Source organism: Macaca fascicularis, chromosome 8 (genome assembly GCF_037993035.2).
Source record: "Macaca fascicularis isolate 582-1 chromosome 8, T2T-MFA8v1.1".
Taxonomy (NCBI): domain Eukaryota; kingdom Metazoa; phylum Chordata; class Mammalia; order Primates; family Cercopithecidae; genus Macaca; species Macaca fascicularis.
This window is the reverse complement of record NC_088382.1, coordinates 70,712,532-70,739,920: the sequence shown is the minus strand read 5'-3', so window position 1 is coordinate 70,739,920 and position 27,389 is coordinate 70,712,532. Positions and strand designations below refer to the sequence as shown.

The window sequence follows — 27,389 nt, the reverse complement described above, 5'->3', positions numbered from 1 at the left end:
GAGTATCTAGCCTCTCAACTTAAGAGCAGAGGATTTCCTTTAAGCCCTGTCTACTATTCGGTAAGTTTTTTTAGACAATGAAAAAGAAAATTAAAAGACAAAAAGGCAAACTAAAAAAAGATAAAGTGTGAAGTTCTAAAAAGCCAATTAAAGCAGCATAAAATCTGGTACATCATAGAGTAAAATCAACCCCACAAAATAAAAATCTTAAAGAAAGTCCTAACACTAAAATTTAATAGCTAAACTAGAATGTAATAAAATGTAGACGACAGAATAAACTAATGAGGAAGGGGACAAATCAAACTCTGAATGACAGATAATAAACCCAGAGGTCAAAAACTTCACACCAAGACATCCAGCATCCTTTTGGCGAAGGCCCCAGTAGTGCTCAGTGCGCTGCCCAGATGTCTGCAATTCTGCACCCAGCAGCCTGAGGCACCCTCGGTTCTCAGGCACCAGACCTGGCACCCACATGCTTCACTCCAAGCAGGTGCCTCGCCACCCTCAACTCCTAAACCCCAGCCACAAATTATTTACCCTACTCTTCTAGTTGAAAAAGAAAGAGGAAAGCCGTTAGCAGGAAAGGAAGAGGGAAAAATTCTGTTTTACTTACGGACAACAAATGTACAAGTTCAATGAAGAATTAATAAATGTCTTCAGTTCTTTAAAATTAGTCACCAGCTGGGTACAGTGGCTCAAGCATGTAAACCCAGCACTTTGGGAAGCCAAGGCAGGTGGACCGTTTGAGGCCAGGAGTTGGAGACCAGCCTGGGTAACACGACAAAATCTCATCTCTATAAAAAATACAAAAAAAAAAAAAAAGTCTCTGTAGGTCTGGATCTGAAAGAATCAAAAAATAAAAATAAAAAAAAAAAAGAGAGACTGAGGTGGGAGGAGGGAGGACTGCTTGAGCCCAGGAGGCTGAGGCTGCAGTGAGCTGAGACTGTGTTACTGCACGTTGGCCTAGATGACAGAGCAAGACCCTGTCTCAAAAAAAAAACAAAAAACAAAAAACAAAAAAAAAAAGTCACCTGGGGCTGGGTGCAGTGACTCACACCTGTAACCCCAGCACTTTGGGAGACCGAGGCAGGCAGATCACTTGAGGACAGGCATTTGAGACCAGCCTGGCCAACACGGTGAAACCCCAACTCTACTAAAAATACAAAAATTAGCAGGGCGTGGTGGTACACCCCTGTAGTCCCAAGCTACTAGGGAGGCTGAGGCAGTAGAATCACTTGAACCCGAGGTTGCAGCGAGCCGAGATCACGCCACTGCCCTCCAGCCTGGGCAACAGAGCGATTCCGTTTAAAAAAAAAAAAAAAAAAAAAAAAAAGAAAGAAAGAAAAAAGAAAAGAAAAGAAAGAAAATCTATAAGAGTTACCAAGTTTTATGGATTAAATTCAGATCTGCCAGCAGTAACATGGAAAAGAAGTCTAGTTAGCTAATGAGCTATCTGATCATAGAAGCTTAACACCGACATTAACACTTTGGCTACGTGGCATCATCTGGCATTATAATGGAAGCCAAACTCCCACGAAATTATATTGTTCCTATAGAAGTCAGGGCTACAAATAAAATTAGTATTCTAATGGAAATTTAAGGGTGTTGTCTTACTTTAAAAAAAAAAAAGTGCCTTTTTTCTTGATTCACACTCTCCATTTCCTAGACATAACATAAAGAATTAAACCAATTAGACACTACAAAACTGATGCAAAAAGTAGGCCCTTCAATGGCCTTTTATCATAGTGTATCTTTCCAAGTGCCAAACTATAGGGCACACATTTGACTACCTGTGTCACATTTTAAGATGCCACTCTTATTCATGCACAGCAATCCTATGAAGTAGGAAGGGGGACTCTGGCAGTCAAAACCCCCTCCCTAGATTCATCATTATGGTCTCTAATCTGCCAGGGAGGCTAACACAACAAATGAGCCATGCTGCCCACCCACATTTCAATCAGGTACCACAGATGAGATGAGACTTCGGCAGATTAAATAAATGGTAAAAACAACAAAGAAGAAACTACCATCATCCACCCCAACAGGAGAAACCAAACTCCCACAAAATTATATTATTCCTATACAAGTCAGGGCTACACATAAAATTAGTATTCTATGGAAGTTTAAGGGTGTGGTCTAACTTAAAAACAACAACAACAAAAAAGAACAGTGTCTTTTTTCTTGATTTGCACTCTCCATTTCCTACTTAACGTCTGAAAGCTGCCACACAGACTTCTACATAAAGGTGGCTGAAGTGAGGGCTGGCATTTCAGATGACTGATGCTCTGCACAGTGGCTCTGCACAAGTATCAGAAGACTCAAAGGGGCCTTCGTCCAGGCAGAAGACAACTAACATAAAGATCTTCACATATCAGGTGCAAACTGCATTTGTACAGAATTTCATTTTTCAAAAGCACTTCATTTTCACATACATAGACTTATTTAAATAAAAGATAAAATCAGCCTATGATTCCTTCTGCTCTTTACCTGCCAGCCCTAACATCATAACCACATGTACTGTATGGTAACATACATTCCACCTGAAAATTCCACTTAGGACTTTCAAGGAATGTGCCTCCAGAAGAATCTCCCTTTAATATCCCACTGTGGCTCATGGCCTCCTCACATCTGAACTTCCATTTGATAGGTGCAGTGGGAGTTGAAAGTGGGATCTACACCACCTGCTTCCATGTAAACCAAAGTGGCAACAAGGCCACTGCTTTGGAGTCCACTGCAGTTCTCTGGATGGGCAAAAACAAATTTCCAGCAGGCCCAATGTAGCCCACCCTGCATCTGGCACAGACAATGAGTTGGCAAACTTGCTTTCAAAGTCAGTATTATTAGGCATTCTCTTCCCTTGATGGATATGAACTGAACCACACATGTCAAAGACACCGGGCTCTGTACTAAAAGCGGCTGATGACTCTCTCACCCTGCTTACTCAGCCAGTTTAAGATGAAATCAAAAAGAGGAAGGGCCACAGTGGGGCCACTGAGGCTGGCTGGCAAAAGGAAGGCCTTGAGGTGGTTACCCTAAAGCAAAGAAGGATTCGGGATTTAAAAGATCCTATGGTCCTTTTGTTGAAGAAAAGACAGCCTTTGAGACAGCAGGAAAGGGAGCACGAGCTTGGATTTAATGAACCAGAGACTGGGTAGGACAGGTCGGGAGACAGAGCCACACTATGTTCATGGGCACCAACACTGAAAGGGCTCAAAGATTCATTTATCATCACACATGTAAGAAATCTCTACCCTCTTCCACAGGCACAGGGTGCAAAACATTTAGTTCTGTCTTTTCAAATGTCCAATGTCTTGCATCAAGAGTAAATCATAGCATGTGAGTAAAATAAAGCATAAAAAAATCATCAGGACAGCTACAAAAAAAAAAAGAAAAAAAAAAAAAAGCAAAGAAAGGCTGAGGGTTTAATTTACTTTATTACCCATGTACCTGACGGGAAGACATCTGTCTAGATTTTTGTACTTACTAGCAAAATTAGCATAATGGGTTACTTTTGTGCCTAATCTCTATTAAGAAATTTCATATATACAAGAGTACAGCATAAAATATGTATTAGTTTATAAAAACACACCACCATTGGACTTGGTGGCTGAATAAAAGTATTTCTAGGTAAACGTTGCTACTCTCTAAGCTCATAACTGAGAAAGCAATATTTGAAAAGCTAAGTTCCTCAGAGATAGCTGCTACATAAATACTATTACTATTAATGATAATGATAGTATGATTTGCAAAAAGCTCCCTCACATGTTTCTGGTACTGTATGTGTTTTTTTTTTTTTTAAATAAGAGTAGTATGTAAAAACAATACTTCACTCTTAATTGAAAAGTAACATTTTAGTTTTCTACTAAGTTTAATTCTAGGGACAGAGTACAGAACAAGGAACGAAAGGGATTCCTAGAAACTGCAGTAGCAGCAAGTCTGTGTTGTTTCATTTAACTTCAGCTTCAGTAGTCAAGTCACAATCTTTGGCCAAGTTCCCTTCTTTCTGTACATTCAAAGAATCTTTATATAGCTAAATGGACCATTAAATCCTTCAAGAGTCATTCAAAGGAAGCACTTCCTCTAAATTCTTTCTCATCGCACAAGGCACATGCATGCACAACAGAAAATGCATTGAAAAGGATGCAAATCCTCATATTCTAGCTCCATGAATCCTTCCATATGCAAAACGGCATCCTCTCCAACCCACAAATGGTTTCGCTGTTATTTTCAATATTAACAACCAATATTTGAAAGCTGTAAGGACAACTGGGGAGAGCATTAGAAAAATCGACAGAAAAAATATATATTTAACATAAAACGGGAAAGGGAAAAAAGATACGGCCAGAATAGAGAAGAGGAATGTGGCCCATTTTTCTCATCAAGGTTTTACATGTCTTTTTCTGTGATGCTGAACTCTTTTCCTGTTTCACCACCACTCTATGTAACAGTTTCTGGGCAGATTCTTTTAAGTCCTCCTGCAGAGGAAAGACATGTATGATCATATTTTAGTTGTCAAAAAGGCCAGTTCTCTGGCAATGGTCACAAATTCAAGCTTCTGCCATTTTACAGAACAAGATGGGGTGCCAGGCAGTGAGGAGACATGCAAGGAAAATCAGCCCCTGACAACAGCCAGCCTTCACATGTCTTTTACCATGGTGAGTGTTAAGTGATGCAGACCAAGCTCTCTCCCTGACAGTGACACAGCACAGAGAAAGCTAGCGCACCCTCGGGCCGCTTCCTTTACCTCCCGCTCAAAGAACAGCACACTTGTTTGTATAACACAGCAATGATATGGCATACAGGGCTGCAGAGTAAAGATGTGAGCAGTTCTGTGCTAAATGTTTCGTTTCAGTTCTGTTTATTCCCTCTATTTTAGCTCTCTGTAGGAAAATTATTTTCTGTATAAACAAATTCATCAAGTTAACTTATTCAAGGATGGAAATAACTGGTATCACATAACATTTTGCAAAACAAAATTGCCACTGTTGTATTCCAGTGCTTAAAAGCAAACTGCTACGGCAATTCAAATCCAGTACTAACATAACCCAAACCCCCTATTACCTTCATCACTGCATATTCAATTTACATAATTATTCTACTATGCTATTCAGAATTTACATGTAGTTGTATGCACTCTAGTTATCCTTGCTCCAGGGATGCTGTTTCCTTTCTACACTTAGTATAACAACACTACAAGGCAACATACTCAATTTATCAGATCAAGAGAAACAATGAGGTTCAACAAAATAACGGTCTGGTTTGTTAATTTACTTAAAACCTCAATTCAACTACCGTATGCTTGGACAGCCATCCCTGTTTGACTGTCAACAACAGGGAAGTTCAGGAATGTCCTTACCACACTTCACTGTAAATCAACAGTGGCCCTATAAGTGATCAAGTAACCAGGGCCAACAGAGGTGCCACCAACACTCTTTATGCCCCGCTCCCCAGTGTAGCATCCTAAGTCTTTGGGCCACACTGCAGCAGCTCCCGTTTAACCTGTAAATCCACAGGCTCACCAGATGTGTTCCATCCAATTATTTTCACACCACTTAGGGTTGCCTATAGCAGGCATTGACTGAGACTATTAGTCAAAAGGGGCAAGAGTGGGGAAGGTATTAGACACTTTTTCAGAGAAAATACACCCTTTTCTTCCTACCAAAAGCTTGTGATTCTAGTGCAAAGCCAATACTCAGATTCAGCAATGCCAAGCACCTACTCTGCACAGACTCTGATTCATACTTCAGAGTGGATAGCAAGCCTATGAGGCTTGCACTTAACATTTCTCTAGTGGATAAACACAGGGTCTGTATCAGCACCAAGAAGACATGGCATGCCTGGGACTAACTAGATTTGGTGCTCCAACTTTCAAACAGTTTCTTACAGTTGTTAGGAAAATGTTAACAAATTTCATTGTTAAATACAGCATTTTAATATCTGCCCCAAAAGACTCTACAAGAGGTAAGGGTATGTATGCTAAGTAAGTTTTTAAACATAGAGCCAGTCTGATGTAGATTCAGAACTTGAAAGGATATACTTGGAAATTCATAACAATATCCAATACAGAGTGTTATTTTCTTTTTTTAATCCATTTTTACCATTAGGTGATAAATTTAAAAATTAAGATGAAAACTGGAATCAGATATATATCTTGATGCTAAGATTGATACTGATGATGTATTTCCTGAGCTCCAAAAAGCTTCTTTAGAACACAGACTCCTATGTTTTAAGTTAAAGAAAAAGATTATAGTCTTTTTGAGATTTTTGCTTCGATTTCTTTCTCCTTGGGAGAAATAGGCTTATGCTTTCTCCTACCAAAAGCATAATACTTAGATTTAATTACTTATTTTTTAAACTACCTCACAAAGTCAAACTAAAATTTTACCCTTGTCTTTCTTCCTCACCCTTATATCCCTAACGCTTAAAACAGTACGTGCAAATAATAAGCACTTAATATTTCTTACATAAAAACAGATTTTATAATGTGTTAAGTTTAAAAACATGTTCACAAAGAGGGGAAAAAAAGTGATGGTTTTCAATTAGGAGACCACACACTGAGGCATCAAAGAAAATTCACAAGTAAATGCAAATATTAAGTTATCTGTAAGATTGAGCTACTGAATGTAACTGAGTTACTTTGGCACCATAAAAGGTATTGAGGGCAAAATTTCCTAAATGGCTATGATTCAAACTTTTAAAACATCAAATAATAATGTATTTGGAGTTGTTTAGATTATTTTTAGCAGGAAGTTGCAAGTCCAAGTTTGTCCTTTCACTTCAAGGCAACATCTTTTTAGCCACAAAATTAATCTCCTCTGTTTGTGTACTTGGGCATGCACACACAGAGCAGCAATCTCAAAAAGTTCACAGGAAATGCAGAATTGACTGGTGCATACACAGGTGTGTATTTACACGTGCACATGAGGGTATGGGGTGGGTGTGTTTTCTAATGGAGTTTGCAAACAGATTCAGATTAACCAAGGCTGACCATAGTTCCATCTGGAAACTATATTTTCTAACATGAGCCACATTCTGAAAAACAGATTCAGATGTCTGGAACTGGTTCAGAACAGTTGTAAGAAACATTCACTACAAATGAAAAAAATTAGTCTTCAATGTCTTCCCCTCTCAGCTTTTCTTACTGAATAAATATGCTTTTTGGGGGAGCGGTCAGAGAACTGATGGGGGGAGTATGGAGTGAAATAGGGTCTTCCCTAGAACCTAAAATTCATGCTACTCTTGAATTCATATTCCATGGACAAGTACTATTTGATTTCTCTTGCGCTGCTCACTAGGATTTCAACCCTGCTCCTGGAAGGCTTACTCTGCCAAGTAGAGAGAATTAATAATCCTGGTTCAACCTCTGGGAAGAAGGGCTGAAATGCTTAGTGAAATATAGTGACCTTTCTTCTATAATCCTTCCTATTCAGTTTTATATCATCACTGAAAATGAGGTTGCTAGTCTATTCTTACAAATAATTATACTGCTAACTTCATTCCATTTACTAAGTAAGTTTTCACAAAAATATAAAAAATTGATTTTTAATTTGTATCTAGTAAGATCTGTATATCAACAGTTCACAACAATACATCCTAACTTTCAGAATGCGTAAAAGTCTTAGCTTTTTAGTTTGGATATTAGGGAAAGAAGCTCAATGATGACAAAAATCATTGTGTCCCCTCCCACCCCTCATTGCATAGGCTGTAACTATTGGCGCTAATTGCTGTACTCTCAATGTTTTGCAACTGTTGTTTCTGCCCACAGCCTACCTTGACTTTTTGCTGGATTTGGGTTTTGGCGTGGCAGTTTTTGCTTTCTTTTCCTTTGGCTCTTTGGGAATCTTAGGGGCTTTCGGGGTCTTGGGTTCCTTGGGCTCTTTTTTCTCCTTGGGTTCTTTCGGTTCCTTCGGATCTTTTTTTGTCTTTGACCTTTTCTTTTTCTTTTTTTCTTCTTGGGACCCATCCAGTGAGTTCCTATTTAGTTCTTGGTTATCTACCCCACCAGGGAAGTCATCTTTACCAAAACCTTTACTGGGATCCTCTGCTACAATGTGGTTGTTTTTCTTTTTCTTCTTCTTTTGTTGTGGCTGCTGTTCTATTGATGGCAGGTAATCATCACTCTTCACTAGCTGAGCATTCGGTCCACTAACCTGAGTCATATCCGGCACTGGTTTCTCTAGAAAGGGCTCCGACGGAGAATGCTAAGAGACACAAATAGCAATTGAAATTAGTTTATCATTCTTCACAGTAAAGAAAAGAACTGAAAGTTAGTGGCTGATGTTTCTGAAACTTATTCTATACTTAAGTAGAAAATATTTTTCCAACTATACAGTTGTAGAATCTATCATCTTCTCACATCCAAAAAAAAATATGTTTCTTTAAGAGACAATCTTTTAAGTAAGAAAGTTTTAAAATAGCACTTTAGTTAATACAGTAAAAAAATCAGTTCGGGAAGTAAAAATTAATCCAACTTAAGACACTGTCCATTTTTCAAACAGCCTACATGAAAATGGTGAATGGTAAAGCAGCAGCAAAACTAAGCCACAAAGAATACATCTAAGTTGAGTTCTAGCCCCATGTGGGAATGGGAACTCAAATTAAAGGTATATAATTTAGCCATTTTTAAAATGAGCAAGTATACTGAACATTTCAAGATATTCTAGTACTGTGAAAGTCTGAAATAAAAGTGTAAACATAATATAAATCTTACACAAGTCATTTCTGGTTTAAACAACATTAAAATATCAAATTAAAACCACATACCCAAACTTGATGATTTTGGGTTGGTGAAATTTCTTGCATTGACATGAAAGGTGGAACATGTTTTTCTTAACCTCTTTAAGCTTTGTATTTCAAAATTTCACCAAGGGAGAGATAACCCAAATAAATTAAGGTGACATGCCTTTGGGAGGTTCTTGACATCCACTAGGGATACACGAGACACTATCTTAAATAGAGTTGAAAACTAACCACATTTAGGATGGGATTCTTAGTGGTCAGCCAAGATCGGAGGAAGTGACTCCTGCACACAACAGCCTCCCTCATAGCTCACCATCCAAACCAGAGCCTGGATTATCATCTATACCATAAATTATGGCATCTAACGAACATTTACATTTCAACAAAATACTTGAAAATATTAAATCTACATATGTCTCTCATTTCCTGCCTTTTTCATATGCTGCTTCTGGCATGCAACACTAACTGTAATATAAACGATCTACTATGTGCCAGGCATATATGCTTTATGTCTTGGTACCATTCAATCCTCACACCAGCCCTAAGCGTTAGGTGATTCTTCTAATTTTATAGTTGAAGACACTGCCACTCTAAGATGAAGTAATTTGCCCGAGGAGGTACAGATGTTAAGTGACAGAACTGAGACTGACATCAGAGCCAATAGTTCCAGGGTCCTCACTCCTCAGCACATGACCTACAGAAGAGGAGCAGGCAGGTGAGCCCAGGCCCACATCTCCAGAGCCTTGTGACTACTGTACATGCCAAGGCTTACTACGAGAAAAGGAGGAAGGTTAGAATTAAACATTAAAATACAGGTACTGTAAATTCAATTCCAATACATCTAATATTTATTGAGCAGCTATTTGATGCCATGCACCAAGCTACGTTATGTTTGCTAGATGTGTTAATTCCCCTGAATCTCACAACAAAAAAGTGATAATTTACCCCCATCTTTCAGAAAGGAAAAGTCCAAGAAGGTGATGTGGCCACCCCAGGTCACACAGTTAGTGACAGAGCTAAGATTTGAATCTAGTTTCCTAACTCTAGTACTTTCTGATTCTGTCCACCTCTTCCTAACATCTTCTACACAGCATCTTTCTGGGAAAGGCTCACAGGTTTCACTCAATTGCCCTGGTGTAAGAGAAAGAGCCCAGAACTCTGAGTTAAGAGATTAAAATTCAAGTACAGGCCCTACCATCAGCTATATCATCTGGGAAAAAATCACTTCACCTATCTGGAGTTAGTTTCTTTTTCTGCAAAATGACGGTTTGGGGTTAGGTGATTGATAGGTGATTTTCAAAGTTTCTTCTAAAATCCGGTGGCATTAAAAAATCTTAAAGTACTTATTGCCCTTTCCTGGTCACAGCTAAGGGAGAAAGAGGCTGAAAAAAGAGTAACGATACATAGGAAACACAGAGGCAAGGTCAAAGTTTGAAGAAGAATACATAGATGTAGATCTACATGAGCAGATTTCCATGTAGGGATAACACAGCTAACTAAACACTGCCAAAATTACCCCCTGCCCCTCTATCCTTTCCTCACAAACACTCTTAACACATCAACAGAGGCACTGTCCAAATTATCATTACCTAAGTATCAAGGGGACTTGATGTAACTGTTTTATATTTAGTTTGCATAAGTCAAGTTAGTTTGTACATATTATTTCCTAATGTAATTAAAAAGGAAAAAGCCCTATATTTTTTGCACAGGACACAGAGATCAAACTTATTTGGGACAAGCTATTTTTCAGGAAATGAAAGAAAAAGTTGTTCCTGGAAAGAGAGGAAAAGAGGAAAGTCTAAACAATGATTAAAACTTAGAATGGAGAAATAATACCAGGTATGTTTACCTTTCTTTGATCTGCATGGCATTCACTCCAGTAATAGAACACCAGCTTCTAATGAGAGATTCCCCGGTACACAGTAATGAATTAGAAAAAGCATAAAACACATAACACAAAAAGATTTAAAGTTTATCTACACACTTTAGCATACAAATCATGTTAGATGCTCCTTTTAGTAATAAATGAAGCCATAAATTAATAACTCAGTAAAAAATTTAATCTTGCATAAGGAGGAAAAAAGTGAAGATCAAATACAAAAAAAGTATTAATTCCATTTGATATGCAGCAGAATTATGTTTTGGTACTATCTGAAATAGGGTGAAAAAGGTGCTCAGAAATATTATAGTGTTTACCAGACCCACATCTCCTTAAATCTTTTAGAGAAAAGCTGTTTTTGTAAACATTTAACAAAGAACAGATGGCCTGCCTTAATCATGTGGGGAAAAAAACCTGGAGCTCCCAGTAATACCCTGACAAAGTCTCTCAGGCCCAGCCATGTCCCCCCCTCCACCCCCCACCCACCAGATGCATGGTACAGTCTTCTCTAATGCTATTTAATTTTACAGCAGACATTTTCCCATCAATTCCCACTGCCTGACAGGTAATCAATGCCATTAACATCTGATATTACCATGTAGGGCATTCCTAAAACCTCTCATTTATTAGAGCAAACATGGAGAATGTTAGATACCAAAGGTATTTTTAAATAACATCCTGTCAAACTTTCTGCTTGACATATATTCTACTATAATTCCATATGCCATTTGGAACATTATGGAATATATAAAGACTGCCATGAACTTTTGGAACTGAAACAGCATAACTGATACTTAAACTATAAATAAAAACGATCTAAGGTGAGTGTGTTTTGTTGAAAAAATTACCATAAGCTAAAGACAATTATTCGTTTCTTTAACTCCATTGTTCACAACATATAAATTAGAAAAGACATACAACTAAATTATCATATATAAAACAGCAGAATGGACAAGATGCAAATTTAACCAAAGGAGACCCAGTGGGGGAAGTGAGGGCAATCCCTCTGCTTCTTTCAAGCAAATCCAACCCAAAATGATAGGAGAATCATCAAAGAAAATGAAAAGATATGTAAAAAAGCAACTTTTTATTTATCTCAGTGTGATTTCTTCCACAATTCATCAGTATTTTCTGGCTTAAAAAGCTATCTAATTTTATCATGTTTTGCCTTAATTATACTGCTGAAGCCTCAGCCTGTTAGCAATTTTGAGTATAGCATGAGCAAGTGACGCAATGTTAACAGTGTGTGCCATGCTTTCAACATGTATGATCTCTGCAAACCAACATTTTGTAATACAGGGCACCCAAGGATAAACATTTTATTTACAGACAAATGTATTTATTTACATGTGTATTTACATACAAACAAGTCTAAAATCAAAACAATGCTTTATAGAAAAAGAAAAGACGGTACCAAGGGGACCAGAATAACACGGTACTTATGAAAACAAAAGCCTCCCCACAAATTAAGCTAAAGGGAGGCAATGAGGAGGAGGCACTTGTGCTCTCAGAGAAAATAAGATTCTGGTGAAGAAGAGGCAGGCCAATTAAGTCCCAAGAAGCACAAATACAAGCTTTAAGAACACTAAACTATTGCTTAAATGGCTCATGAAAATACAAATATCAAGGAGTCATTTAAGATTGAAACTTACTATTTGGTATCTTAAAAATGGCTTTGGAGACACATTTTTATTACAAACATTCTTAATTTTTATTTTTTCCAGTATTCCCCAGGTTCTTGACCCTTCTACACTCTTCAAAAAAGGAATTCTGGTATGAAAACTGACACTTGATCTTCAGCCAGACGAGTGTGCAATGATTCAAAAGAACACTTAGCAAAGTTTCAGCAAGTCCTACTGAGATTGTAACAATGACGCTGATAAAAAAGAAGATGCATTTGGTATCTAGTACCCAATTCATGTATTTATTCAACAAATATTTGAGGCTCTAACAGTAAACATGGCAGACATAGTACCTGCTGGGAAAGACTGCAGAGCACCTAACCCAGGCTGAGACCAGGGAGGCTTTCTACAAACTGTCCCAGGCTGAGAGACAGGGGGAGGCAAAGGAACCAGCTTGAACAACAAATCCTGCCTAAGACTGGGTGACTGCAGACATGCAAAGGCTTCACAAGCAAGCTTTTAAAATCTGCTTTGTAAGGGAGGAGATCAAGATGAGCGGATAACAGTTTGAATGGTCAATTGGGATAATAAACTTTAATTATTTGATATAAAATAAAAAGCACAAAAATATTCTTAAGAGGATCAAGGACTGAAATATTTTCTGCTTGGTTAAAAATCAGTATCAATGATACTCAGGGCCCTGAGTTCAAGTTTTTTTATATGCCAGTTAGTTTTATTCAGCTCATTGTTAACAATTTCCAGGAAAACATATTTATATTGAATGACTATATGAATTAATTGAGAAGGCAAAGAGTACAGAACAAGTTAAGGATATTCAAATGTGTCACATAAAAACAGGTCTCAGGTAACATGAGTTTAAAGAATTCTGTGACAGGCTAAGCGCGGTGGCTCACGCCTGTAATCCTAGCACTTTGGGAGGCCGAGGTAGGCAGATTACCTGAGGTCAGGAGTTGGAGACCAGCCCGGCCAACATAGTGAAACCCCATCTGTACTAAAAATACAAAAAATTAGCCGGGCATGGTGGTATGCACCTGTAATCCCAGTTACTTGGGAGGCCGAGGCAGGAGAATTGCTTGAACCCGGGAGGTGGAGGTTGCAGCAAGCTGAGATCACACCACTGCACTCCAGCCTAGGCAACAGAGCAAGACTCCATTTCAAAAAAAAAGAATTCTGTGCTAACCAAAATTCAGTTTTCTTCACTGCAGGACTTTCCAAGCCCTTAATTACTGGGAAAAGGGGCACTGGAGACAGTACAGAGAGTGTCCTACGGGTGTTTAGCCATGGCTTCCCTTCTTTCCATGAAGATTTTAAATGTCCATCAAAATATCCTTTTGATTACACTGATACAGCGATAGCATGGCAAATTCATCACCTTCTCTAGCACAGGGGTACGTAAGTATGTGTATCTGTCCATCTTTCTTTCTCAAAACATTGATTATCAAATGTTTTAAAAGATAGCATATTACACTATGCACAAATATAACTTTATATAAAATGCACTGAAACAGCTCGCTGAATTGGCTGTTTATTTTATTCTCAAGTCACTGGTAGGAATAAACTAGTATAATCATATAAGAATGACTTGTATAATTTTTGTTACACACACAGTCAAAATAATTACAAACTTAAATAAAATGAATTTTGATATAGCATAATGAAATAATTTATCTTAGCATGTACCTCAGAATCATTAAATTTTATAAATAAAAATTTTAAATTACTGTTGAAATATCTAGTTGAAAAATTATCTGAAGGCATTTTTGAACCTTTGGCTTTCTGCTTGTGTTTTTAAGCTGTCCTTAGAATAGATTAACCATACAAACAAAATCTTAAATGGCTAGAAATTAACATGAGCCACCTTTATGGCATCTAAATTATAAACACATTCTGAATTAGTAGCATCCAAAACAATGGAAATAATGAACCAAGCAGTCATGTTGAAAAGTTTCACATCAGAAACAGAATACCAAGCATGTTCTCCATATTTAGGAGTGGAGTGATACCACAGGAACTGTCCAACAGCATTTATAATGTGTAAAACACTACTCTGTGGTGTTTCTATAGTCCGATTGACTGGGATAACATAAGCAGTGAACTCTGACAATGCTAAACCCTTTTCTAAACATCTGAGAAATTCTAACTGAAACAAGGCTCCCCCCAAGTGGAGGAGAACAGGGCGTTTGCCCTCAGCTCCTTCACCCTCTGCCATATCCACCACTGCCCTTCCAGCCGTCTCCCCTTTCCTGTCTCTCTGTTCTCCACCAACATAATTCTGACCAGTTGTCCACCCTTGCCTGGTGCTGCCCTGCAGGTCCAGGGGTACCAGTGGGCAAGGGTCAGCTCTGCAAGCACAGAGCCATGCTGCTGGGCCAGCAAGGCTGCCCCAGCCTGGCCCTCCTAGGGCAATGGGAAGAGGGTGCTGAGCAGAGAGACAGCACCAAGGTACCAGTCCTAAAGCCATCCTGCAACACTGTACTGAATGACGTTTCCTTTAATCATCTCTTGTATAGTTACATGCAGCATGTGCTCTGCTAAGCATTTTACATACCTCTTGTCTTCAGTTTCCTGTAATAACCCTATGAGGCTGGTGAGGTGAGTTATATTGTTGCTGCTTTATAAATGATGGAATTGAAATCTTAAGATTAATTTACCCAAAGTTACACAGCTAGAAAATGGCAAAACTGGAATCCTAACACAGGAGCTATTGCTACAAAATCCACATACTTTACCAAGCCTCTTGTGAGAAGGTCCTGGTATGTGACCAGGACCCCCAACAGTGGTGTCCTCAGCCAAAGGGGGTGGCTGTGGAGTTCTCCAACCCTAGTTGTAGCCGCAGCACAAGCCTAGGGAGCAGACTGCTGTCCTTCTCCAAAACCGTAAAGGCCTTACTTCTATTTAAGATCCTAACCCTAATCTGCAGGTTAAGATGGCTACAAAATTTAACACAAATTTGAGGTTTTTGCCTTCAAAGGGTCGGAGAAGAACTCTAGTTCCAAACTAAAGCTGTAGAGAATCACTAACCTTTTACTCAAAGATAACGATGTAGGTGAGAACTGGTATTCTTACTGTGTTTTGCAGCCAACAAACATTATCCACTATGATTCTCAAAATCACTCCACTGGCATAATTCAATGCAATCAATATTGAGGCCTACTTTGTCCCAGGGACTGAACCAATTCCTCAAGAACCACAAAAAAATAAGCCCGCTCCTTACCCTGCCTTGAAAACTCTCCCCACCCCAAATCACCATCTACTATATTTCAAAGACTGTAACGCAGCCAGTTCTTTTCTCCATCTTTGTCACAGATTCATTGCTACTTCTTAGGAAAAGTACCAGATGAAGTCACAGGCTTGCATTTAGGGGCCATATAGTTGAAACAGCCTGTTTATCTATACACACACCCCTAGGGCACAGAGTTGAGCTAATGCTAAATTGAACATGCTTTTGATGTGTCTCTGTTGCTTCATAAATGCTTGCAAAAATTAGCTTGTTTATACGAGACTTGAATGATGTTTTTACATGTGCTAGCCTTCTAAAAAGGGTATGCCAGTATTTAGACTGTGTTCCTGACCTTACATCTCCTATCCCTGGAGTAATTTTGAGGGAAAAAAGAGGGCCAACAGAACCATCACTTCTCTGGGCAGGGAATAAACAAAAACCACCACAAGTGCAACACAATGCGAAGTTTATTGCAGTTAAGAGTGAGTAACTTCCTGTATCTCCCAGGCCACAAGCAGAGGGGTAGCCCCCTGAGGCAGCAGGCCTGCCCACCTATTTTCTCTGCTGAACATTTTATATACCTCTTCTCTTGGATTCATATAATAACCCTATGAGGTTGGTGAAGTGGGTGATATTGTTGTTGCTTTATAAATGATCGAATGGAAATGACAGAACACGAGCAACAACTCAAGAAAAGGCAGGGTCTCCAATGTGAACATCATGGTGCCTCTGACTAATCACAAGCAAACCAAAATATGAGCCCATTAGAGGAATCTGAGACACAGTCATACTTTCACCCTCTTGTTCTAAATTTCTGAGCTCCTTAGGGCAGTAAATCAGCAAATGTTCTTCTACTGGACATTATTTTCTAGAAGTAAAAATGGCAAATATAGTATGTTCATGGGCCTTAACAAAGTAAATTTCATTCTCTCCCTTCTCTCTTTTCTTCACCACCTTGCATAAATTGCCCTTCCCTTAGTGGGCTCACCTTAGTAACTATACATGAATGAGAACTATACATGAATATAGAATTGGTTCTACAGAACCAATTTCAGTCTCAAGGCATCTGTCTTGTTTATTTCAAGTTAGCCCTAAGGTCCATAGTGTTCTCAAAGAGGTGTCTGGAAGTTTGAATTTGGCAGTGGACACCCATACCTGAAGCTACCCAGCTTACGAAGGATCAAACTTGGCAAAACAAAAGACAACAACAGTGCTTCCTGGCTGGTCAAAATGCTTTGCAGGTTTAATCTTTAAACTGGAAAGAAGAAATGCAGAGTTTGGTTCTGGTAAAGCAATTTTTACCAAATTTGCATTTAAGTTTCTACTACCTTAAAAGGGTCAATATTAAAAGTAACTTACTATGCTGTTCTTAAGAATTTTAAAAGTCAAACTTCAAAGACTATCGAAGGTGTGTCTGTAACACTGAACAATCCCAGGGGTTTGTGCAGAATTGGGAACAGAACAATTTTTGAAGGGGAAAAAAATCAATTTACAAGTAGCACAGTGATAAAGTTAATTTACACACTCTAGGCAAGTTCTCCAGGATTCAAAGACTGAGAGTCTAGCAAATTTAGTTTTCAATAATTGCTTAATGACAGACTACTCTTGTCCTATAAAAACTCACGTACATCTTGTGGGGAGGCAGAATTCCAAGATGGTCCCATTATCTCTATCTTCTGAGTGTGGAGGGACCTGTGACCCTCAAGCCAACAGAATACAGTGAAGGTAAAAGGATTTCACATGTGTGATCAAGATTTCCACATCAATTGGTTTGGAGTTACTTAAAGGGCAATTATTCTGGCTAGGTCTGACTGGGGGATGCTTTTAAAGAGGGTGGAGACCCTTCTTGAGGGTGGGAACTCTACATTGCTGGGGAACCCAACATGGTGCAGAACTTCAGGAGCTGAAGGTGGCCCCAGGCAACAGCCAGCAGTTACTGAAGCCCCCTGTCCAAGTCATATAGCACGGGAAATGAATCCTGTGGGCAACCTGAATGAACCTGAATGTGGATTCCTCCCTAGTCAAGACTCCAGATGAGAACACAGTCCTAACGACTTCTGACTGCAGTCTTGTGAGGCGTGAGCAGAGGACTCAGCTAAACCATGCCCGAACTCTGATCTATGGAAACTGAGAGAGGAAACAGATATTGTTTTAAGCCATAAAGTTTGTGGTACAGAGTGAGTATCCCTAATCCAAAAATCTGAAATCCAAATGCTCTGAAATCTGAAACTTTCTGAGTACTGAAATACCACTCAAAGGATACGCTCAATGGAGCATTTTGAATTTCAGATATTCGAATTAGGGATGATCAACAAATAAACATAATACAAATATTCCAAAATCTGAAACAAATCTGATATCCAAAACAGTTCTCAATCCAAGCATTCTGAATGAGATAGTCAACCTGTAAAGTGTCACATAACAATAAATAACTAATGTATACTGTAAAATCTTTTGCAACTCTCATCTGAAATTGTTTTTCTACGTAGGATTGCCCTTTCCTAGTGAGATATTTATCCTTTCACATAAAGACAGCACAGCAGGACTTCCTTTATTAAGCCTTTGTAAAGAGGCCACTGCTGTGATATCACTGAGCACCTCTGTGCCCAGCACTGTTCCAGACAACCAATGAAGTCATCACCATTTTACAGATGGGGAAATAAAGTCATTCAAAGAGGTTAAGAAATTTGCTGCACATCACAAAAAGCTGGTTATAAGAAGAATCAAGATTCAAACCAGGCAACCTCTGGCAAAGCCCACATTCTCAACCATTATGCCTCATTTCAGATACCTAACTACCTAATCGCTGTAGCTCATACAATTCTGCTGAAGTTTCTCCAAAGAAGTGGAAGATGTAATGGCAAAGAGAACTGGGTGTAAGATAACAGCTGGGCAGAGGTAGGACCCGTTCAGACAGGAAGAGTCCAGGTGAGATAAAGGGAGTGCCTATGATAAGCAAAAAAAGCTAGAGTCTAACAAGTTAGATAGTTAACTACCACGTAAATCATCACAGGGAGACTAAAAAAGAAAACACACAAACAAAAAAAAACCTCTTCATTTTCAAGCAAAAAACTCTAAGCAGCCATGTTATAAGCAATATTAAAGGTTCCTGATACTTACTTGGAAAGAAAGTTTGATACATATTACAGTCAGTTTAACACTTAGAGGGGACTGTGTCCCCATGACTCCTTCCAGCTGGAACTACGCACAAAACAGAAGACACCAAAGCAATTAAGTGTTTTATAAACACTGCTGAGGGGTCAAAAAGAGGGAGGTTCATTCACTAACTAATAACGCAATAATAAACAAACAGCAGTGTTGTGCAACTGAGAAAATTATTATAATTGAATCTACACAGCTGGGCAAGAATAGAAGCCTGGTTATGTATATCAGCTCACAAATGTTTTGTGTGGGTAGGTTTTAGTTTTAGAATTGTTCAGATTTGAGACCCTTTTACAGTCAGATTTTCTCTCTTATCTGAATACAATCCCGCAATTACAACTGCAGAACAGAATAACTTAAAAAACTGTCCCACCAATTATTTGCTAATTTATTTTCACAACAGAGAAAGCAATGTGTATGTACACGGTGGTTAGGCAGTTAAGCTGTCCTGAGATGTACTCGTTTTAGAACTCTTCTAGAGTCATTGCACCTTGTTTGCATAGCACAATATGAATAATGAATGGCTGTGACATGCTCAAATACTGGAAGGAAAAACCCAGAATGAACTAGCTTTTCACATCTTAACATTTAGTTTCCAGTGTGTTCTTGGAGTTTCCTTCACACTTTGATATTTTCCCCTTTGCAGGGCTTTATTTTTGTCTATAAGTATACACCAAAATATAGCCAGAGAAACATCTCCAATTACCACACTTAAACAGATGTGTCGAATAGGGACAGAAGAGTAATTCAAGTATTTCCTTGAATCACTGAAGTCACAGTATTAGAATCACAGAAACACTATTCTCTTTCAAGAAAGAGATTAGTAAAAATCTACCATCGTTCCATCAATTAAATGTAGTTAAAAGGCAAACCAAAACAAAATAAGCTTTATCTTGGAAGACATTCTAGTTAGATATTGCCCTTATTACTACATGGAATTTTTTTCTTAATTAAATGACTAAATCTGAACAAATTTGTGATCTATGTCATATTCCCATCTGCATAAAACCTAACTAACTTCAAACTCAAATGGCTGATTAGCTAACTATAAGGGCAGAGGTACACATGTATCTTCAATAGGCACACATTTTACATCAATGATATCTATTTTTATGAGATAAAAGTACTAAAGCTTTAATGGTGGCAATTAAAACAGCCAAGAGTTTGAGTAGCTCGATGGCTGAGTCACAGACCTTTTACCTATAATGGGATCCATTATATCCCTGAACCCAGTTTGAAGGAGTAAAAGAGGAACACATTTTTAAATACGGTTATAAAACAGCAGTACCCTCTGAACTGAGCTGTTTCAGTTTAAACGGCTGTGTGATTTAGCCTGGTCTCAGCGTCAACAACTATTCGGCAACCTTAGTTAGAGTTCTTAAACACGTGTTTATTTGGAAATACCTGAACTCTTTGAAAAATACTACAGAGATGCTATTACAAAAGGATTTGTATTTGAGGTTTGCTTCTATTTCAACTTGTTTATATCAAAGAATCATCCCTATTTTGAAAACATATTACTTTAGATGACTTATGACAGAATATCTTCATTTCAGCCTAAAATACAAATACTTAATGTTCTGATATTCTCACTTAAAATACAATTTGGGGTGATGAATAAGAATGCAATTAGTCACATAAGATGGGGTGTTTTAGCAGTATTCATGTATGAATTATTGCAAACAAAGGAGTGCAGTTTTTTTTTTTCATGGTAGCTTAACATTATTGTTCAAAATTATTTGAATAAGCTCTGTAGTACCAAAATGTAATAGTGGTCTGATATCTAGTCCAGTGCTGACCAAGAACCTAAAGATTTTCTCTTCAGTTTCTACTACAGCAAATTCAGAAATGTAAATAGCAATTACTTGGGGAGCAATCTCACAGGTTTTTGAATCTATCACCATCCCCACCATCCCCAGGGACAGCTGGCAAACAGGAAACAACATGCAGAACGAATTTATCTCAATGAGGAAGGACCAAACTAATACAAGCTGGAGGACAGGGTCAGAGCAGCGCTGGCCCAGATGGCCCTAACACTGGACGGCCCATGGTATTGCAGGGTGGCAGCCACCCCATCCAAGTACACCAGCCACTGCATGTGAGTGGTTCCTTTTAGAGAAGTTGTTAGAAGGAAGGATAGTAAAACTTGAAGGATTTAATATTAGGTTTGGTTTCCTACCATAACAAACAAATGGGAAAACAACTCAAGACGCCTCAACTTCCTCGTCTAGAATTGAAGTGGATGAACTGATCTCTATGAAGTCTCTTCTAACTCTCAGACCATCTGGGGGTCTCTGCTCTGGTCCTGCTTCAATGATAACCATCTCCACACTTCAAAAATGAAAATGAAGTAAGGAATGAAGTATTTGTAAGAGGGGGTGGGGGAAGTAAAAATGATTTCAGAGGGGAGTATTAAGGAAGTTTCTCAGATACACACAGAAAAATAAAATTGATTTGAAAAACTATGAAACGCCAGAAAAAAAATAAAATATACTAGAATTACAAATCTAAACCAAACCTTCAAATACAATTTACTTTTCCCATATAAAAATTTGCAGAACAACATTCCTATAATATACCATCTCATTTCAGATACCTAACTAACATCTGTGAGGTTTGCTCACAGTAACTTTAGTCTATGTTGAATACATGTCATAAAATAATAATTATTAGACAGTTCACCATGCACAGAATAATTATGCTTAAGTATAAAAACTTCATTCATGTTTGTGAACCTCTGAAGTCCTAGATACACAGCAAATAAACCACAAAGAGAGAGGGGAGAAGAAAGGGAAAGCAGAAAGGACAAGAACCAGCAGTCACTCAGAGTCCCAGCACCGTGAGGAGTCCCACACAGAGCTGCCGGGCAGGGGGACAACATTAACTTCAGGGAGTTAAGGGCAGGAAGCCTCCAGGGACCCAAATTCTTCCCAGCACAGCTGAGCATGTGGCTGCGACAGCACAGATATCCACCATCAGAGTGCCATGAGCTTCGGCAGCTACTGAGCACCAGCCAAGGCAAGCTCTGCGCTGGCTTTCAGTCACTCTAACACAGAACACCCTTGTAGCAACAATTCTTTCAAACAGCCGTTTAAAACAAGTCTGCCTCAAGGACTAATTTAAACAACTATCTCCTCCAAAGTGATCTACCAACCTACTTTTGAATTTGCCTCCTACCTGACCTTCCTTCCCGCTCTACATCCTTCTACCTCACCTTCCTCACTTCTTCAAGCATCTACAGAGCCTCTCAACACATCTTCCTCCAGCTCGGCTCCTCTTTAGTGCAGAATCCTTGAAACAGCAACAATATTTGCAGTTTTCACTTCCTCTCCTCCCATTCACTCTTGAACTTGCTCTGACTGCACACTAACATTCCACAAAAGTTGCTCTCACCAAGGTGCCCTCCAAGGCTCTCCTCTCTCATCCCACCTGACCTATCGGCAGCACCTGTCACAGCTGCTCACTCCTCACTTCTTCGCATGACATGCAGGACAGCCCTCTCCTCCTGCCTTCTGCGCTCCTCCTGGTTTCTCATCAACTTCTCGACCTATAATTTCTGGGGCACTCCAGGCCTCCGAGTTTGGATCTCAACTCTATCTGTGCTTTTTTTTCTCTCACAACGAGAGAATCTACTTATCACTTTAAATACTACCTATATGTCAATGATTCTTAAAGTCCTTTCTCCAATCCAGACCACTTCCTTCAACTCTAGACTTCTCTATCCAGCTGTCTACTCCATACAGCCACACAGATATCCCAACGGCTACCTCAAATTTAATGCATTCCAAAGCAGGTTCTTGGTTTCTCCACAAACTGTTACTGCACCAGCAGCAGAAGCCAAAAACTTGAGTCACCCTTGACCCTTCACTTAGTCTTACATTTGAATCACCTCTAATCCATTCTGTAAATCACGCTGCCTCCTCCTTCAACGTAGACAAAGGACACACTCCTAGTGGCCTCTCCCCGCTACTATCCTTGTTCAGGTGACATCAAGACCCTGCCTGGACTACAGCAGTCACCTCTCTACCTGACCTCCTGTTGCTAAGCCTCCACCCTGGTTAATCCACTACACAGTCTGAGCAATTCTTTCAAAATGCAAATCAGATCGTATCACGTTTCTCTTAAAGATCTCCAGTACCTTCTCATCTCCTTCACGGGAAAATCTGAAGTCCTCACCTCACCATGGCCTGCAAGGCCCTCAAACATATGGACCTCTGCCACCTCCCTAACACTTCTCCTATAATTCTCCCCCTTTCTCTCACTCCAGCCACATCAATTCCTTACCGGTAGACAACAAGCTACACATCCTTCTACCTCAGGGCCTTTGCACAGGCTACCTCTGCCCTCAGAGTTCTTACCAAAATATCTCCATGGCCACCTCCCTTGCTTCCTTCAGGAGGGCAATGGCAGTAACAGATTAAAGCAAAAGTGACAAAGTGTTAGCAACTGTTAGTTCTAGGTGAATGATAAGCAGGTGTGCACTGTATTATTCATTTAATTTTTCTGTGGATTTCAAGTTTTTCAAAAACCAAAGTTGGGGAAACCCTTTGCTACTACACCATTACTCTCTGTCATATCTTGTCACTGATGATTCTTCCCTCTTCCATCCGTTCCTGACTTGGTTCCTCTACGTTCTCCCTTAAGTCTGGGTGGTCATCAGGATTCCATATCTGCATGGCACAGTCAGATGCTTATTTCCACCAGAGACTGGATGTTTCCTTCTGGCATCTCAAGATCAGCTTGCCAAAAATCAGAATCACCTTCGTTTGCCATCCACCCATTTCCCCAGCTTGGTTAATGTTGGTTGCTGTGATATGCAGTCACCCAACCAAGAGAAAAACATGGTTTCTTCCCCACCCTCACTGGCCATGTCCACCTGGTAATGAAGACCTGCCTCCCCACGAACCTTCCCAGTGGCCGTTTCCTCCACCTGTGCTTCTCCAGTCCAGGCCCGAACCAAAGGGCTTCTTCATGTGTCTTCCTCCTGCTGGTCTCATCTTTGTCAACGAATCTTCTGATTTCAGCAAGATCATTCTAAAATGTAAAGCGCCCATGCTTCTGTACAACTGACTGGTGATTCCCTGTGAACCACACTGAAAGCCGAAACCCTCAGCGCCACTGGTGTGGGGCTGCCCCAGGCCCTCCTGGCCCATGTCCTCCTCTCCACCACACATGCTGTGCCCTACCAAGCTCAGCAGCAGCAGCCACACAAAGGCACTTTGCTCTTTCCCAGCTTAGTGCTTGTGGATTTATCAGTCCTCCTACCTAGAATGTCCTTTCCCACTCTCTTCTCCAAGTTAATTCCTACTCAACCTTCAAAACTCAGTTTAAACATACCCTCTTCCCAAGGCCTTCCCCGATCTCTCCAGGTGGAGTCAAATGCTCCCACAAGGCCAGGTAACATCATTTTGCTTGACTATTTTTAGATCCACTAGTCCTCTGGACTGTGAAGCGCTGAAAGACAGCAGCATGTTATACTCTTGCCATTTACATATATATGTGTGTGTGTGTGTATGCATGTATATTAATATGTGTGTGTGCATGCATGCATGCATATGTGTGTGGGGGTGTGTGTGTATGCATGTATATAAATACGTGTGTGTGTGTGCAGGTGTGTGCATATGTGTGTGGGGTGTGTGTGTCTATGCATATCCCCAACATCTAATGCAGGGACTGACACACACCAGAGGCCTATTGTCTGCAGGTAGAATATCAAAGTCCCATGATGCCTTCAAATGTTAATGTGGATGTCACATCTCCTCAGTCTGGGTACCGCAGCTGCTCGTGTGCTCTCTGCTCTTGAAAAGGGCACTCATGCTGCCTCGTGCATTTACACCTTAAAGCAGCTGTACCTCCAGAGCGCTCAATACAGTGCCTTGAACCTTTTGTAGAACTAACAAATGCACACATAAATGAAGGCACATTTTGAAGACTGTTCCAAGGCAATATTGCAACATTTGCTCTTCTCTGAAAGCTACATGTTCTGTACTATGTCTGCATAAGTTTCTCCTTCATTACCCCTTTCACCTGGCTCAAGCTTCACCTTCCTTTCTGGCCCTGCCTTTCTTCTCCCATACAAGTCTGCATTTATCTCTTTGTTGCAGTTACATCATTACACGGTAACTGGGATTTTTAAAGGGAAGAACAGCTTATTTCTTCAGGATCTCACATAGCAGCCAGCACATTGTAAATGCACAACAATGTTGACTGGTGAATGAATGAATGAATGAATGAATGAATGAATGGCTGAATACATGGATGAGCTTCTTACCTCATCTTTGAATATTCTAAATAAGAGTCAACAAGCAACAAATCTTCATTCCCTTTCTGCCATGAACTAATTGCAATCCCTCATCTCATTCCCATAGAGACACTGCCAAACAAAAGTACTGCTAGAAAGAGACCCAGAAAAAGTTCTCAGAATTTGATATCAAAAATAAAAAGGTACAGACATTTTCCAGTAGTAGTTGAACTACCTCCATCTTACTTCTTTTCAATCCAAAATGGCTTGTGATTTCATTGTACATAACTTTAAAATAAACTTTAAAATCCGAATGGCTCATGAACTATGAAATACTTCAGTCAGGCCAGGCGCAGTGGCTCACGCCTGTAATCCCAACACTTTGGGAAGCCAAGGCACGCGGATCACGAGGTCAGGAGATCGAGACCATCCTGGCTAACACAGTGAAATCCCGTCTCTACTAAAAATACAAAAAAAAATTAGTCGGGCGTGGTGGCAGGTGCCTGTAGTCCCAGCTACTCGGAAGGCTGAGGCAGGAGAATGGCGTGAACCCGGGATGCAGAGCTTGCAGTGAGCCAAGATCGCGCCACTGCACTCCAGCCTGGGCAACAGAGCAAGACTCCGTCTCAAAAAAAAAAAAAAAAAAAAAAAAAGAAATATTTCAGTCACTTCAGAAGAAGGTTAAGGCATGTTTGTGAACTCAGACCCATGTATGCTTCTCTTTTCCTCTCTGACCACAGCCCACTGACTGGTGGGGGTGGGTGGTGATTATCTATCTTCCACTGAAGCCCAAGAAGACAGCCCTCAAGCCAGAGAAAGGATGGGAGCAGTGACAGGACGTCCAAGTGAGTGGTGGGCTCAGCTCAGGAGGGGAAGGGACAGGTCAGGGGTTCTTTGCTGGGCTTAAAGAGCTTCTGCTCCTCTTCCCAGGCCTCAAGATCATAAACTCTCTACTACGCTCCATATCCACAAGGTCCAATGTCCCAATTAAATCTCAAACTCTAAAACTTAACTCATCTTACTTCCTGCCCCTTTATTCCTGAAAAATATTAAATAAATAAACCTTGTGTTTTTTTCCTAAATTCTTCCATCAACTGGGAAGTCACCACTCATCTACTAAGCAAGAGACATGGCAGTCGTCCTGTAAAGTTCTACTACCCTGACCGCTCTGACAGTAGAGGTAGTTCTACTATCCTCACCCACACTGACACTGTCTTAACTCAAAACCCATTACCTCTCAACTGTCTTCTACCAAGCCATGCTGTCCGACGTGGCAGCCACCAGACATGTGTGGCTACCGAGTACCTGGAATGTGGCCAGTCCAAACTGAGATGTGCTATAAGTACAAAAGCACCAGATCTCAAAGACTTAGTACAAAAACAATGTAAAATACCTCATCAGTATTTCTCTATTAAATATGATTTGTTGAAATGATGCTTAAATATTACATGTTGAAACAATCTTTTGGATATACCTTGCATTAAATGAAATATACCACAGTTAATTTTGCTTGTTTCTTTTTGCTCTCTTACCATGGTGACTAGATAATTTTACACGGCACATGTGGCCACACCCTGCTCCCACTAGACCGACCTGCCCAGCATGACTCCCAGTTTCTTTGCTGGCCTCACCTCTGCAGTCCCATCTTCTCCCACCTCCGGCCGCCCCCTAACCACCACCCAGGGGGCCTCTGTGCTGCTGTCATGTGATCCTTGGTCCTGGCTAGCTTCCGCCCATCAGGTATAGCTCAGCCCTGAAGACATGTCCTCCAGCAGGAGGCCTCAGAATGCCACTGTCTCCCCACCCTGCAAGATCCCTCTTTGCTCCCATTCCTCTGTCCTAGCATATCACACATTCGACGAGCACCTATAGAATGTATGTGCTGACATACTGAAGCTATGACAGAGAAAATGAGGGGCAGAAACCCTGACCTCGCTCAACTCAGAGTACGGTGGGGGCAACAGAGTATACTAGCAAAAACAGATTTCTAGTAGCAGCAAAAATAGTAATAATGTGGCATCAATAGCAGTAATAATTTATAGACAATTTACTATATATCGAGCACAATTCTAAGCACAGTACATGTATTATCTCAATCTTTCTAACAACACGGTTAAATAGGTCCAAGTATGATTCCCATTTTAGAGGTGAGAAAACTGAGGCACAGAGAAACTATATAATTCACCCCAGGCCACACAGCTCACTAAGTGACAGAGTCGGGACTCCAGGGCCATGCTCTTCAACACTGTGCTGTGCTGCCTTCCCAGGTGTGCAGAGAAGCAATAATCGTAACAGAGACAACAAGACTGGTGTGGAGGAGCAGCCTAGACCCCACATTCAGCAGTGTCAGCAGAGGCTTTGCAGACAGAAGGATTTCTAAACTAGGGGTGAGTGTTATGGGCCAGAAGCTCAGGGGTGAAAAGGTTGTGAAGAACTAAAATCAGTTCACTGTGCCTGGAGCAGCAGTTAGAGGAAGATGGGGCTTTTGTTTATTTGTGCTTTAAG

At 40.0% G+C, this 27,389-nt stretch overlaps 1 protein-coding gene across 12 annotated transcripts in view; it reads right to left on the bottom strand.

Annotated features, from left to right (window-relative positions):
- Positions 1-27,389, bottom strand: part of CHD7 (chromodomain helicase DNA binding protein 7) — a 188,502-nt gene that overhangs the window by 78,374 nt on the left and 82,739 nt on the right. For all 12 annotated transcript variants that reach the window (XM_045398308.3, XM_073998839.1, XM_045398306.3 and 9 more), the window contains one exon: positions 7,771-8,201. In XM_045398308.3, the coding sequence (XP_045254243.1) occupies positions 7,771-8,201 (431 nt within the window). The remainder of the gene's footprint in view (positions 1-7,770; positions 8,202-27,389) is intronic.